General features: G+C 37.6%; 1 protein-coding gene across 3 annotated transcripts in view; it reads right to left on the reverse strand.

Annotated features, from left to right (window-relative positions):
• The window catches only part of Fign (fidgetin, microtubule severing factor), a 125,486-nt gene that overhangs the window by 2,044 nt on the left and 107,826 nt on the right, over window positions 1-15,616 (reverse strand). For all 3 annotated transcript variants that reach the window (XM_048812388.1, XM_048812387.1, XM_048812386.1), the window contains one exon: window positions 1-7,115. This exon is cut by the window's left edge and continues 2,044 nt beyond it. In XM_048812388.1, the coding sequence (XP_048668345.1) occupies window positions 4,861-7,107 (2,247 nt within the window). In that variant the 5' untranslated portion in view covers window positions 7,108-7,115 and the 3' untranslated portion in view covers window positions 1-4,860. The remainder of the gene's footprint in view (window positions 7,116-15,616) is intronic.

The raw sequence follows: 15,616 nt of genomic DNA on the forward strand, positions 1-15,616 counted from the left end.
AATATGTAGCAATGAGGTAGAAATGGTTATAAAGAACAATGTTTGAATATAGTCAGATGAAAAAAGAAAAACAAAGAAATGAGTATTCTCTAGCAACTGTATATAATCCACAAGGGAAACTCATCCACACACTGACCCACACAGGAGAGGGAGGGAGGGAGAGAGGGAAGGAAGAACGGAAGGAGGGAGAGGGAGAGAGAGTTTTAAGCCTGGAAATAAACTTTTGCTTTTTCTTTCTTTCTTTGTATCATAGGACAACAAGAAGGAATGAATGTGCTCCCAACCTCGGTGTACTACAGAACCATTTTATAAATATTTAACATTCTATAGGACTGATTCATATATTCTCACACAACTCTGTGGCAAGGCTGACCCATGCTGCCGACATTCTACATATCACTGAGACAGGGAGGTGAAATTTTCCTGCTTTCAGTCTAATTGTCTTTGACAATTGCAGTGCCTAGTGCTACACTGCTTGTGTTGTATTTAAAAACAGGGGAAAGAGGAGAGACTTGTTCATTAAAGATGCAGTATCCCTGGTTCACACAAATGCATCTGGCAGGTTCAAAATCGAATGTCAACCAAAGGTCTTAGCAGAGTGTGAGCTTCAGTTCATGTGTTGGTTAGTCACAAGTACAGCTGGTTGTGAATTCTGAAATACTAATAGCTCCATGTTTGCTAATGTGCTTCATAGAAAAATCGGCAGATGATTTAACAACTGAAGGCTTTACTTTTCATAAGAAAAAGAATCACATTAAAATGCTTTGAATTATAAAGCGGTCCTGTCTATCTCTGCATATATGAAGAAAGGAAGTAACCAGTTGCTTCTGAATAATGTAAAGTAGATGTTTGTTTTTAAAGTTCAAATAGGTGGTGGTGAAAACAGCACACACACACACACACACACAAACACACACGCTAATTATATTTATATTTATATATATATATATATATATATTAGAACTTTACTTTAGTGGCCTCAATAGTTCAACAAACTGTGTCCCTTTCACTTTGCAAAATACAGATTCAATGATTATGACACCCAATTCTTGCTAAGAAACAGAGTTGGATTACAGAAGTATCTTTATGCTTGGAGTAGAATATGTTCTCAGAGAGATACTAAATGTCTCTAAAACACACTCTGCAACCCACAAATATATTTCAATTTACAACAACCTATTGTAGGAATTAATTTGGAATTTTTTTTGGATGTATTCCTTTGAAAACTGCATAGCCAAGTACTATGCAACCCATGTAAATTGACCTTGCTATTTTACATAGCATAGCCTCTGGATAGCTTTTATCACTTGCCCAGATGGTGTTTGGCCTATGTATTTTAGTGGAATGGTTTATTTTCTCCTTGATAGGTTTCAAATGCACAAGAAAACATTATACCCGTCTATCTGCATTTGAGTGGAATACAAACTGACTAATAGATAAACATTCTGTGTGAAAGTAAATAGCTTTAAAGTATACTGCCTTCACATTCCATTGATCAGCTCAGTCAGCAAAGTTTTCCATATTGTCACTAATGTTCTAAATATTTTGGAGAGAAGCATGCCAGACGTGTAGAGTATTTCCACTTGTGTCACACACAAGGTCATTATAAACTACCTCTTGAATTTCTATTGATCCTTCCACTGGAGTAGCTTCCTTCACTTCCTTTTTGTCTCTTTTGGAAATGTCACTGCAGTTGTAAAGAAGGAAACTAGGAGCTATTAGGTAGAGTGGTTGAATCCCCTGTCAGACAGCAAGAGGTTTGGACTGGTTCATTACCTTACCTTTACTAGAAGCCTTCTCCATATTCTTCACAGTCAGTAAGAGGCCAAGAGTATAAAGCTGGTTACTCAGCTTCAAGGTACTATCTCCAAGGTACACAGTCATCTCTGAGGATGTGGAACCCACTCCATCCCAAAGGCCCCAAACAGATGGTCAGAAAAGAGCTCATTATTAAGCTAATCTACAGAAGGGCTTACATGTAGAATCAAAGAATCACAGGCAAGCACTTCTACTCAAAGGTCAGCCTTAGCTTCTCCAAAAGATCTTCATTTCTTCGTCCTGTCCAATTTCCTAAGAGAGCAAATCCCAGAACTGGTGAGGCTAAATGAACATCACACTCAACTTAAGCTTCTGCTAAATTCATGGACTTTTGACCACTCTTATCTCGAATTAACTTTAAGTCATTTAAAGCTAAAAGCCAATAATGTATAACTTTATTTTCAGTCTTATTATAAATGAGTCTGAAACACAATAGTGCAGTCATATATTTGGCATTAAGTCTCACTAGTCACAAAAAAAATGTGGGTCAGTATAGAATTTTTCCAAATTTGTCTAAATAAGACTCGGTTTGTCGAAACTTGCCAGATGCTTTCAAGTGAACACACATGTTGGCGGAAATGAGATGTAATGTCTCAAAGACAAAAAAAAATAGGTCAGCACTGTGCAAAAGGAAACTTGTCAGTGAGATCAATGTGAACCTACAAGTTAATGTGGACACCAGAATTTCCTTACAACAAGGGATATACGCAGTAGACCCAGATCACAGCTTTTTATCCACTTGTGAAAAGCAGAGGACATGTTTAAGTATTATTTTTTGTATCCTTAATGAAAGGCACTGCTTTTTAATATGAACTATCTATGTTTAAGCACAGTTTCAACTGATAGAATATCATAGTGAATTAAATTCTGGTTCATTTGCTCGATTTTTACCAACATGAAAGATTAAAAAAAAAAAGTGAAGGGTGGGATAATCATCAAGTATCATAAAATTTAAGAAATGTCATAAAGTCCCTTACCAGTTTTTCTATGTTAAATGTTTCAGGGAATTTAACATTGTGGATGAGCTCAGTAAAAAAAAAAATAAATAAATAAAAAAATAAAAAAATAAAAAGAAGAAGAAGAAAAAAGAAAAAAATTAACAGAAAGACCTTTCTCGGGGCTTCTCATTGCATTTATTTATTTATTTATTTATTATTTATTTATTTATTAAAATGTACATCACTTATTGAATACATAAAATGCCAGTGCTTTGCAACAGTTTTGTTACTGCATTTCTAAACTAAAAAAAAATAAAAATAAAAATAAAAAGACAGGAAAATACATTCAAAATGCTAGGCTGTTCTGCTTATGCATGGGCAGTGGCTTTGGTAAGCTACAGCCTGCAGTGTGACTGTTCAGAGGCATTGGTGACCATCAGCCGGCTCTCGATGAAAAGTTGCACATAAAGCATTAAAGGATACAAAGAACAAGTTGATGGGAAGCAGAAGAGGAATGGGGAAATAAGAAAAATGCCACATATGCTAGGAGAGGCGGGTGGTGGACTGAGGCAGAAGTAAGCATAAAGACTAATGTTCTGGGAAACTTGATGTATGCGGAGAGATGGAAGGAAACAAAGCAACATGTTTGGCAAGCTATACTGTGGTGTGTGTGTCCACTTTCAATTTCCTACTTTGCTTTCCAAGAGAAACGTAACAAAACTGAGGTAGAAATGAACGCAGGAGCACGAGAGCCCGGATTTCAAAATGAGAAGCAGAATTGCACTGACAAGAGTGAAGTCAAAAAAGGGAAGGGATGGAGAGGCTCTTTGCGGATACATATTGGTTGTTTTTAAATTTTTCCTTGTTTGTGGGTTTGGGTTGCTATCCTCTGCATTCTATCAAACAGCATGGCAAGCCTATAAGCTAGATTAGTGAAGAGAACGACACCATTCCCAGCAGTTTAAGGAGAACTTGCAAACTACCACCACCACCACCCCCACTACCAGCTAGGCAGTAAAAGGCAGTCCTCCTTTTCAGGTACTGTGACTTTCAGGGTCCTAAATAGGTCTGTGGCTGACTGTTCGAGACACTAACACAAACTGAATAAGTAGCTTTCCATTAACCAGTGTACCTTTTAAGAACATTTCACTTAATTATCAAGGAGCAATGTACTAAGAACTCTTGCAGTTATTGACATAAAGAATTATTCTGCTCTGGTTAATTCCCCATAATTAGTAAAAGAACTTTTAAAAAATCCTTCCATTTCTACTTTAAATCATAAGTATTCAGTTGTATCACACTTCAGTATTTTTCTGGATACATTCAAAGTAATTTTCCTTGCTATTTTCCAATTGTTGAGGTAAACATACATTTTAATATAAAGTAACATTGAAGCCTATCCTATTACTCTCAGCAGTACATAGTGCTTTCAACACATTCCTTTGAGGTACTGTACAAATCACAATCACTTTCCTGAGTTTTTGCAGACAAGAACATTAAAAGAAATGAACTGCAGAAATTAAGGTCCAGATTACCGTTACCCTGTTTTACCTGTTCTTAGCTTAATACTGCAGAACAGACAGGATTGAGGAATACTGTTGCTCTTAAAATGGCAAAAATCTGGTTTTCTGTTTGTAACACAACCGTTCATCTCTTTAGTCCAATAATGTTTGAAGTTAAAGCTCTTTATATTAGCACATGCCACCAATGTAATTGTGAGGCAAACAAAAAATAAAGCACCACTCCAGGCACTTGACAGCAACTAAATCTCGAGAACAGCAGAATGGAATCAACACACGAGGTTCATGTCCTTCTGAAATCAACACACTTGCACCTTGCTCCTTGGTGAGTGTTGTCTAGCTTGAACCGAACTGAGCATCCGCGAACGCTTTCTGTCATCTGGGGCTTTCAAATCAGAAGCTCTCATTTGATCCACTTTTCCTCCAAATCTACCCTGACTCTATAAAGATGCAACTTAATTGTCGTCTTCCCCAGTACCCTTTGCAATTTAAACACTACTGGAAAGGGGCTCTATTCCCTATGTAGCAGGTTTTATGTGTGTGTGCCAACATTCATTGCATTTTTTTTTTAAAAAAAGACGTTATCACTGACTGCAACCAAACATTTTGTTCCATTCAACGTACATATCAAGCTCTTTTTGAGATATGCTAGGCTGAATCTTGCAGAAAGCATTTTCAAAGTCTTGATATGTAACGGGCCTCAACTGGCTGGGCATAATGGCTGAAAGGTCCGTGGCTGGCATGGCGTGGAGGGGGCCCACCGCTGCTTCCTGACACAAATGAGCCACGTCTAGTCCGGAAAAGCCTTCTGTGCGCTGGACGAGCAGTGCAAACTCCTTGTCATTGAGACAGTAATTGTGCTGTGAGAGCAGTTGTACTATTATCTGGTGCCTCGCTGTGCTGTCAGGAAGTGGGATTAAAAGTCGTTTCATGAAGTACCTACGAAGAGATTCATCTATTTCTTCTGGTTTACTGGTGGCACAAATTACTACGATTTGGTCCTCAGCCGAAGTTAGTACAGTGTCCAGCTGCATCAGAAATTCGGTTCTCATCCGACTGACTGGACTGTGTTCCTCACTCACTTGAGAGGAAAGGAGCATGTCAATGTCACTAACAAAAATCACTGAGGGCTGGCGACACCTGGCCACGAGAAAAGAGGCATGGATAATTTTCTCTGCTTCTCCTAACCACTTGGCGACTAGTCCAGAACCAGCAATTTTGAAAAACGTGGCCCCCAGCTGACCAGCTATGCATCTGCCCAGTAATGTTTTGCCTGTTCCAGGAGGTCCAAATAAAAGGATGCTCCGGGGTAAGGCCGTCAGTCCACTGAATGCATCTGACCTCAACACTGGCCACAAAACCTCCTCTTTAATGACAGCCTTCACCAGGTCGAGACCAGCGATGTCACTCCAGTCCACTGGAGGTCCTTGGGTGATAATCTCGTTGGTTACCAGGTCAATGAGGTGCGTGTCGGTGTTCTTCAGTTGCTCGTCCACAGAGTGGTTGGATGAGGTAGCTGCACGGAGTCCAGGGCCTTGCATTGGGTGAGAGAGGAGCTGCCTGTGCTCGTCCCCATGCTCACTCATTACGGGCGATGTGTACTTCCCAAAGGATTCACTGGATCTTGATCCCAATGAATTTTTAGCAGTACTGTAGGAAGGAGGGGTCAGAGCCCTACTGGACTGGCTGCTGAATTTCCTTTGCTGTTCAGAGGACATTAGCTGCTTCGTTGGCTTAAATGCTAAGGATGATGTTTCAGCACTTCTGTCAAAGCCATTCCCCCGATTTGTGTTTGAAATGCCGTTGTCGGGCATTCGGTACATAGGACTCTGTGTAGATCTCTGTTGGCCATAGCTGTAATTTCCATAACTGGAGTCCATATCTCCTTGCCCTGCCATGTAGAAAGCTTTCCTTTTAAGAGAACTTGCCGAACTATTTGTCAGAGCCGAGGGTGCAATAGGTGTCAAACCATGACCCTGGTAGGTGTAACCAGGAACAGTGGTGGGGGGCAGGGGAGTGGGGGCAGGGATTCCTGAAGGCAGGTATGCTGAAGGAGGAGGGGGTGCACCCCCAGGGCTGTACCCAGACCCCACAGCAGTCTGAGGAGGATAGCTAGCAGAGGGATAGCTGTAACTGGAGAGGTTAGAAGTCCCATTGTAGCCTGGGACCAGGGCTGGTGGTGGAGGAGGTGGCGGTGGTGGCTGTAGGAGCCCAGAGCTATGCAAAGGAGATGGATGAGGTGAAGGAAGTGCAGGTGCTGGCTGGCTACTGTAAGTAGAATGCAAATATGATCCGTTGTATCCTGGGGCATATTCCTGAGATGGGAGCCCTGCATGAAGACTAGGTACGGTGTGGCTTCCACAGGTACTACTTGAGTAACTAGGTTCTGTCAGGTTGCTGGCCACCCCAGGAGAGCTCCCTATACTTGCAGAGACATCTGCTGGAGGGAGGGCTGAACTGACTCCGGCTTTGCTGGCGGCGATAACATCCGGAACACAGTTCATGGGATACACAGACTCAGAATTCAAGGAAGGCTGCCAGGGTTCACTTTCATTTTTCCGACCATTCACTAGTCCCGATGGTGCATCTGAATAGTTGCTGAGAACAGGTCGGTCCACAGGACCTTCCAAAATGCCAGAATACTTCTCTGCATACTTTTTTAGTAGGTTGGATGCAGTCAGAGCAGATATGTCATCATTCGCCCAAGCATACTGATAGGTGCGCTGCAAATGACCTCTGTAGGCTTCAACTTTGTGGGCAGGAGACCGAGTGGTTGAGGTGATGTCAAAGTGCTGTTCTGGCCACTGGGCATGCTCCGGCGTCCACTGCATCTTCAAGCCTAAGGATTTGGGGGAGGGTGGTGGAAACAATTAATTCACATAGCTATTCATCATACGTCTTAAAGCTTTCCCCCCCAAATGCTTTTTCCACCTATTATCTTCCATTAATGATATCTACATTATAAAGAATCTCCACAGCTTACAGTACCCATTATGATCTCTGTATTATGCTTTTGTGGGACTGAGGATTGAACCCAGGGCATCGTGCATGCTAGGCAAGCACTCTACCACTGAGCTACATTTCCAATCAGATCTCTATAATATAAACTCTTTAAAATGAACTGAATTTTAGCCCTCTATGAAAGTAAACTGCATTTAAAAGAAAACTCTGTAGAAGACCCAATGCTTTTCATTTTTAAGTAATAAGCAAATCTATTTCTGTCAAGCCCATCAATTTACTGTATATTACACACACATACACAAACATATATATGTACACACACATTTCTGCAGATGAGAATTCAATCATGGGTTATTCCAATAAACTATTCATGGATTTTAAATATCTGGCATATGATAGTATTAACATGTACAATATCTAGCTATTCTGTCTCTTCACATCACAGTTTCTGTTTTATATTTTAACAATATAAAAATGAGACACAGCTGACAGATCACATCTAGGATACCTCTCTTATTTGGTACTGAACACCTAGTTAGCACAGTATAATGCTCCCTGCGCAGAACAATATGACACAGACATAGCAGGTCATTCCATAATCCAACTCTCATCTAAAGTGGTCCACGACAGTTTCAAATCTGCTTCGTGGAGTGCAGCAAAGCAATCTCCCAGGCAGCGCTCCATCGCTTTCATCGCACAAAGCCTACAACTCGGTATGAATTACAACTGGCTCCTTTCTGCCTCTTAGTTCTGTTGTTGAGTCTCTGGAAAAAAAAACAAGCATCACTTGTCTGTCCATCTTCTAGCATTCTCCCTTCTTCTCTTATAATCCTCCTCCCTTTATAGCCTCCATCTTACCAAGAGGGGAGGGCAGAACATCATATATACATATGATTATATATATATGCATATGAGAGAGAGGGGGGAAACTAAAAAAGGAAGGTAAGACTGGAGAGAGATTCTGGTTTCTAACTCTTTACATTTCTACAGGAAGCTGTGTGTGGCAGAAACTGAAAAAAATAATACTACATAATGGGCTCATATATGAAATTCTGTCATCGGCTAGATTACTAACTGAAGCAAAGTGACTATTGAACACACTGTAAAATAAGTATTTTCCCCATAATAAGAGAACATACTAAGCAGTTAGAATCAGGGAATCATTTGAATTTAAACTTTTAAAAAGGTCTTGAAAATGAACTTATTTCACAGATTAGAAAAACATGGTCCAAAGAGATTCCCAAAGCATCCTCCAAGGCCTCACAGGTAGTTATTTGCAGAAGAAAACTGGAACCCTGTTCTCTTATTTCCTATCACCCTATCATCCCATTCTAATTTCTGCTTGGTTGGAGCATTTCCTGTTCTGGTACAGAACTTAATCTCCTTAATCTCCTTTGTATTACCCAAAGTGAATTTTGCAAACCGTCTTGTGCCCTCTGGCAGAGATTCCTTGATAAGAAGGAGGCCTGGTCTAAATGAAGCATCTGTGGCATCAGCTCCCTTCTGAATTACCAGTCTATTTTGACAGCTTCTACCACCTTCTGTTCTCCTCCTTCAACCCCTTTAGCTCTTCATTGCCTGGCTCTGGCTTCTGACATGGCCAGCTTTGACTTACTGAGCTAAACTGAACACAGCACAGAGTTTGGTAACAGAATGGCATGTTGATTCCCTTCTGACTCCCTCTTCCTTGTTTGCAAAACCACTGCACCAGACACTGGAAGTTAATTAGCAGGATGATGCTGTGCTAATTGTGTTAATTTACAAGGTTTTAGTCAAAGAGAATCATGCCAGGGCTGGCACTGCTGTCATGCTTCCGACTTAATGATTAAGAAATACTGAAAACAAGGTGGGAAGGATTGCAGTAATTACACAATAAATGAATAAAGCAACAGGATTCATTTGCAAATATATTTTACTGCAGTTGTACTCATTTGCATTTGGATTTTTAAAAAGGATCCATGTAGATATTCATTTGCAAATCACCAACTCAGTTAAATTAAGTCTGAATGCTGCACAGTATAACTTAATCAACCTTTATATATGTGTATGCGTATATATCTAGTAAAAATAATGAAAGACCTTATTTCTCTTGTACACGCAACGGATTTTTTTCTTCACTTTCCCTCGGCTACCCCAATCTTGGTATATTTTTGTTTTAAAATTTTGCACATTTTAAAATAATCTCTTCCAAAGGTAAAATAGTACTGTGAATCCTGATGAAGTGCAACTCGCATCAGTTAGCTCAGAGAGGCTGTGACAGTGAGTTCTAGGAAGAACTAAAGTGATATGCTTAATTGTCTTGGCTTTCTCAATCATTGCTTTTTAACAGGGAGGAAAACACACCACAAAATGGGTGAAATGACTGAAACCACACTTAAAGAGAAAAAGATGCAATTTTAATGAAGCAGCATTTCAGGAATCATACTTTCATTAAATTCAACTGGAAATTATTAAGAGCAAGTCACCAGGAACCAATCGTGAGTAATCAGTATCTAAATTCTTCTAGTGTCATGGGATTTACTTCAAGCCTTATAAAAAGCAGAGAATATTAATGTGACTGTAATGTAGAACTGTCTAAAAGACCTATAAATTCATTAGTCCTGTAAGTTATTTCTAGGGAATTTCCATTAGGATTTTTTTCTTTAAATATTATCAAAATAATGAGTGGAGAAAATAACAACTTACATATCCTATGACTGGGCATTTTAGGAGCTTTATACAAGAGAGACATGAATAAACAGTTTGCAGCAAGGTCTCAGAAAATAATTTAAAAGTCACAGGCAATGGAATTTACCACAAAACACACACACACACACACACACACACACGCAAGTACACACTCAAAAGTTAAAAAGCGGGTCTTCCTTTCATTTAGCTGAGCTAAATATTGTTGGCATTAGTTAACATACAGATCAAACATGATAGAGAAAAATACCTTTTAACAAAAATTAAACTGGCAAAAATTAAACTTACAGTTGTCATGCATAAACATATTTACACACATAAATATATACATATAATATATTTAAAGCAGAATGTAAAATCCTTCACCTTTTTCAACTTAAATAACTTTTCTTGTAAATTAATCATTTACAAAAAAAATTTTTTAAATGCTCTTAACAAGTTACAACTGGTATAAAAGATGAGCATATGCAGTTAATAAAACAGAATGTCCATTTTCACTGGGTATTTCTGCATAGTTTAACTCTAGCAAAACTAATTAAATTTCATAAGATTTCTGTTTCATCTGAAATTAAGAAAAGATCCTATCTATTAAAATTATTTATTTGGAACAATTACTAGATACACCATTGCCTTTGAAATCTCAAGCTATTTTTGGATGTGCTTACCAAGATAATTGGAAGTTTATTTATTGATGCATACTAAATAACAATAACCTTAGCAGGGCTGCAAAAGACAAGATTGAGTTTTGATTAAACTTAAGGAAACAAAATTGTTCATGTACCCTGAAACATGAGGTTTTATCCAGTGCTTTCAAATCATCACTGCTATTTGAAAGCATAATCATAGTTAACCATTAACTAGTTCTTAATATCAGTGGGATCTTAATAAATCACTGTTCAGCATATTGTCCTGGCCTTAGATGCAAAAAGAGCCATTTTACCAGTTTCTTGAATTTTAACACTAATTTAGAAGTAATAGCAAACTTGTTTTGTAGTTGCTGTTCTGTTTATTGGCTATAATTTTTATGTGAAATGAAGGAAATGCAGAACCGCATGTTCTTTGAACAAAACAATCACACCCCATTTGATTGTGCTACTCCTATCTGTGAATGAGAGGCAGTCCTTAATTTGGCACCCCCAAAGGAGAGAGGCTTAAAAACAGCTTTTTATATGACTTCTCAGAAGAGGAAAAGAAAAACCTCAGAAAACACATTCTTTTTGCATTATTAGATATTTGATAATAACTCCCACTATTTTGGGGAAAGAGCTTAAACAGGTACAGTAAAACATCAGAAAACAGGAAACTAAGAAAAATAGGTTTTAGAGGTGAGTAAAAATTGTTCCAAAACATCAAATTTTATTTTTGAAAGGAGGAGAAAATTCTTAACACAGCTGGCAAAATTCACAATGCAATGTGAATTGCTTTTAAGATATTTTGTCATAAGTGTTGAATTGCTTTTAAGAGAAAATTTTAAGAGAAAATTCTTAACACAGCTGGCAAAATTCACAATGCAATGTGAATTGCTTTTAAGATATTTTGTCATAAGTGTTGAATAGAGACGGCAGGTGCTACAATAAAACCTCTGTTTTGTTATTTTATTGTTATAGGATGAATATATATATATATATATATATACACACATATATATATGTATGTATATATATATATATATATATATATATATACACGCACATATAAATCAGCAAGTCTATACTTCCTATATAACTTGGTGGTTTTGATAATATTTACCATTCTTATCATTAAACATTTCAGAGCTTAGGTTCAATTACTAAACTGCTACTGCCCTGTTACTTCTTTTATTTTGTTGTTTCATTCTGAAACAGCCACTGTGATATCCCTTGAAGTTCTGCCATAGTCTCAAAGTTACAAAGAAAGAGTTACATAGAAAATTGAGAGGTATGAACACAAATTTCAGGATGGGTGGAAATTAGAAATAAAATGCTAGGTCTTCTAGAATCTACTGTAAGCAATATTCCTGTAAATATTAATTGAGGTACACACTCATGATACCGCTCCCACCCTTAATAAGCATATGCTATTCAACAGTTTGGCAGGTCTATAGCAGCCCTCTTCAACTACGTTCCCATAGGGTAATTCTGGCTGCTAGGGACTCAGCACTCATTTGTACATTTTCTCAGACTTCCTAAGGGCAGAGACCTGAGGCAAACACCTGCAGGCAAGGCGGGCTTGCCTGTTCTGGGAGAGCTGCACCACCTCAGCTTGCCTATTCCAGTCCATTGAGCTACTGTACCTCTCAACTTTTCATCACTGCTTTTTAACATTTAAAAAATTTAATAGTGTTTAGCAAGCTCTCTCCAGAAAACAATTAAAACTAGAGTAAATATAGCAAAGTAATTATACCAGTTCACAGTCCCTTCAGCCTAGTAATGCAACAAATTCATCATCTCTTAGGAACAAATGGAGAATTCAGAATTTTAAGTAGAGAATAGCAAATTCATTTGCTAAAAATATAGGTTTATGCAGTGAAAGAGGGACTCCAAACCTTCTGGTACTGAAAACCTGCCCTGTGCAATATCTAATTGTTATTCTTCAAGGGAGTGAGGACTAGATGAAGTGTTTGAGCAGACTCAGCAGCCCTGTTCGCATGTCTAGTCATCCTTGTCAGCTGAGAGGCCAACAAAGCAGTACCCAGTGTTAGATGTACTAATGCATTTGATCTGGAAATTTCCTCAGCCTATTTCCTGATAATTCCTAACCTAAAACTATAACAGTAGATTAAAAATAATAAATGGGGGGGAATGTAGGAGAGAAGCACTAAAATTACATATTCTCTTTAATCCTCCTAATTTGGTTCCATCATGAGTATACCAAAACTACAATTATTTTCTAATCTTCATGTGATAGAGGGAGTCTCAAATTTACTTAGACATCAAACTCAGGGTGTACTATATGCAAGCTTTGGGGTTCTACGTGATTCAAGGGAATCTAGTTTGTTTTACAAGGTGATAAAAACCTTTCAGCTTTCTGTCTTCTTTAAAATTTCACATTCTACATTCCCTAAAATTATATTCGTGATTTTGTGGATTGACAGAACTTTAAAAATGATCTTACTCTACTCTAGATGGCCTCACTTTCAGTTCTTTATTTTCCTTACTATTGTGTCCTATGGGGGGCGGGGGCTGTTAACAAGCTTGTGTATCACAGAATTTTACTTGGAGCTATAACTAGATGGTTAAGGTAGAAAGAGACTAAAGAAACAAGCTTTACAATTTTGTTTGAAGAGTGAAAATTTCCAGATTGGAGATCAGACCACTGACACTGCGTGTCAATTACTTGTTCTAATCTTGGTCAAGCTGCTCAGGCACAATGTACTCCCTTTCCTCCACTGTGGAACTTGGATGGTCTATCCTCCTAGATTGCTATGAGGTGCTAGGATTATCTAAAATAATAGCATTTTGTGAAAATAGTTTCCAAGGATGAGCTGCTGCATGATTATTATTATTTATTTTTAAAAAGCTAGAGAGGTGCACTAAACATAAAAGAACATTGGCTAGAGAGAAAATAGGCGAAGTCACTCCCAGAATTTTACAGATCAGTTTTTTTCAACTTCAGGACAGCTACTGAAGAGGAAATCTTCCAGTGGAAATGTTGAATGCAAATGAGTATGAAATTATTTCATACTCAGCAGAACACAAAAAGATATTTCCTTGATCAAAAAGGTGTCAGAAATTCAAAAATTTTTCATGGTATCTTATTTCATATTTTTTATGTTATCCGTGGCTCAACATTGAAGAGAAAAAACTAAGAAACAAAGCACTTAGAGGTTTAGAACTAATTAAGAATGTTCATAAACTTCCAGTCCAAAAATAAGATATTCTAATTATATAATTTATATATTTCTTATTTTTAAGACAAGCTAAAGATCTTAGAATATCTCATTCTTGCCTGGCAACAGCTGGCTAAATCTGAGTACCTACTTCTTTTTTGGACACAATATAACCTTTCCTCCACATCATGGTGTCCCATTTCCTATTACATCACATATTTTTATATCTAACAGGTCATATAGCCATATGAATTTATGACTTCACTCTGAAGCATGAGTTTCCTCACTTATGTACATTTTGTTGAAAACCAGCAAGAAAATGTAGTGCTCTAAAAAACTTTTTAAAAGATGTGGTCATTTTAGAAGAAAAAATTTTCAAGTACTATTTGTCATAAGAAAGCGTCCCTTTCCCTCTTAAAAATAAGTGCTAATTTTCTCCTGTATTCACAGTCATTAGTACAGTAGTATGGAATGATGGATAATGTTATCCTTAAAAAACTTGTTCAAGATAATTGTTTCAGTTTTCCTTTTTGCACATTTATCAGATATAGTTCCTTGTTGTCTTCCATATAGCCATCTCCACCATTCCTTATATGCTCCTTTGAATATGCTATAGACTCTGATACCACAAACCAAAGTTTACTCTATTAGTAAAGCATCTTCTGTTACTTGGTTGCATTAGTTTTACAATTTTGGGGTAGGCTGTTTAATTTACTCTAAAGGTGTGCTTCTTTTTTTGCACAGAAAGTTGTTAGATGAATGGTCCTGGGCAAGTGGCAGATATCATCCTTTTTGTTATCACTCAGGCTAGTGAGAGCCTGTGTTCGGTGTCTCAGGCATCAGGCACCATGACTTGGACTGGGATAGGATATGCCCTGACTTTGAATTTAACTTGGAGGTGACTTATAACTTGAAATGCATTAAATATTCACTCATCAAAATATAATCAAATAAATAAAACTATTTTGCCAATATTTTCATACTGAAGATGAAACTTGGTATGACTGGATCTGACTGGTCATTATTTTTAATATATGCAAGACATATAAGAAGGTGGCTTATATTTATGAGGATGAAAGCAAAATACTTATGCAAAACAAATTACACTGATGACAGAAATATCACTTTCAGACCACAGAAATTATATTCAGTATATGATCAAGCTCTACACCATATCATTCAAAACAACTCAGGAAATCATGATCATAATTCAAAATAAGTACATGTTTTTCCTGTGGGACTCTAAAATTTCCAATACTTAAACTATACAAATGAACATATACTCACACAGAGAAATCCTCAGAGTTTAAAAATATGATTGACATGATTTGTATGTGGGGAGGAGGGAAGCTTAAAGTTTCTGGGCCAAAAAAAAAAGCAATTTTATTAATAATCTAAAACTAAAAACAGTGACCAAAACTGTGAATCATCTGGTAAATAATTCACAAGAAGATATCACTGCATATACAAACAATCCAAATATACAAATGATTCATATTCCTAATCTTAGTGTCAGGTGTCATCAACTATTGCAAGGGAAAGAGTCTGAGATAAGTGGTTATTTTCCCATGTGAAGACACACATATTGTTGTTGCTACTTCTGTGAATTTTTGACAATTTATCATCAGTTTAAGTAGTGCTTTATAGTTAACCTTTAAATTTGTTATTTGCAGCCTTTCATTTCTCATGTGTCTCTTCATCTTCCCATGTATGTTTTTCAATCCATTAAGACTATCAGCCCTTCCCCCAGTTCTTTTTGTCATACAAAGATCATCAGGACACCGCATAAGTCCATAGGGACAGCCAGGGCTAATGAATATGTATGCTCTGTGTCACAACAGAGCATTTCCCTGTTCTGCAGAATCAACTCTCTTAAGTGTGTAAAT

The sequence above is a fragment of the Marmota marmota genome, unplaced genomic scaffold (assembly GCF_001458135.2).
Source record: "Marmota marmota marmota unplaced genomic scaffold, marMar, whole genome shotgun sequence".
Taxonomy (NCBI): domain Eukaryota; kingdom Metazoa; phylum Chordata; class Mammalia; order Rodentia; family Sciuridae; genus Marmota; species Marmota marmota.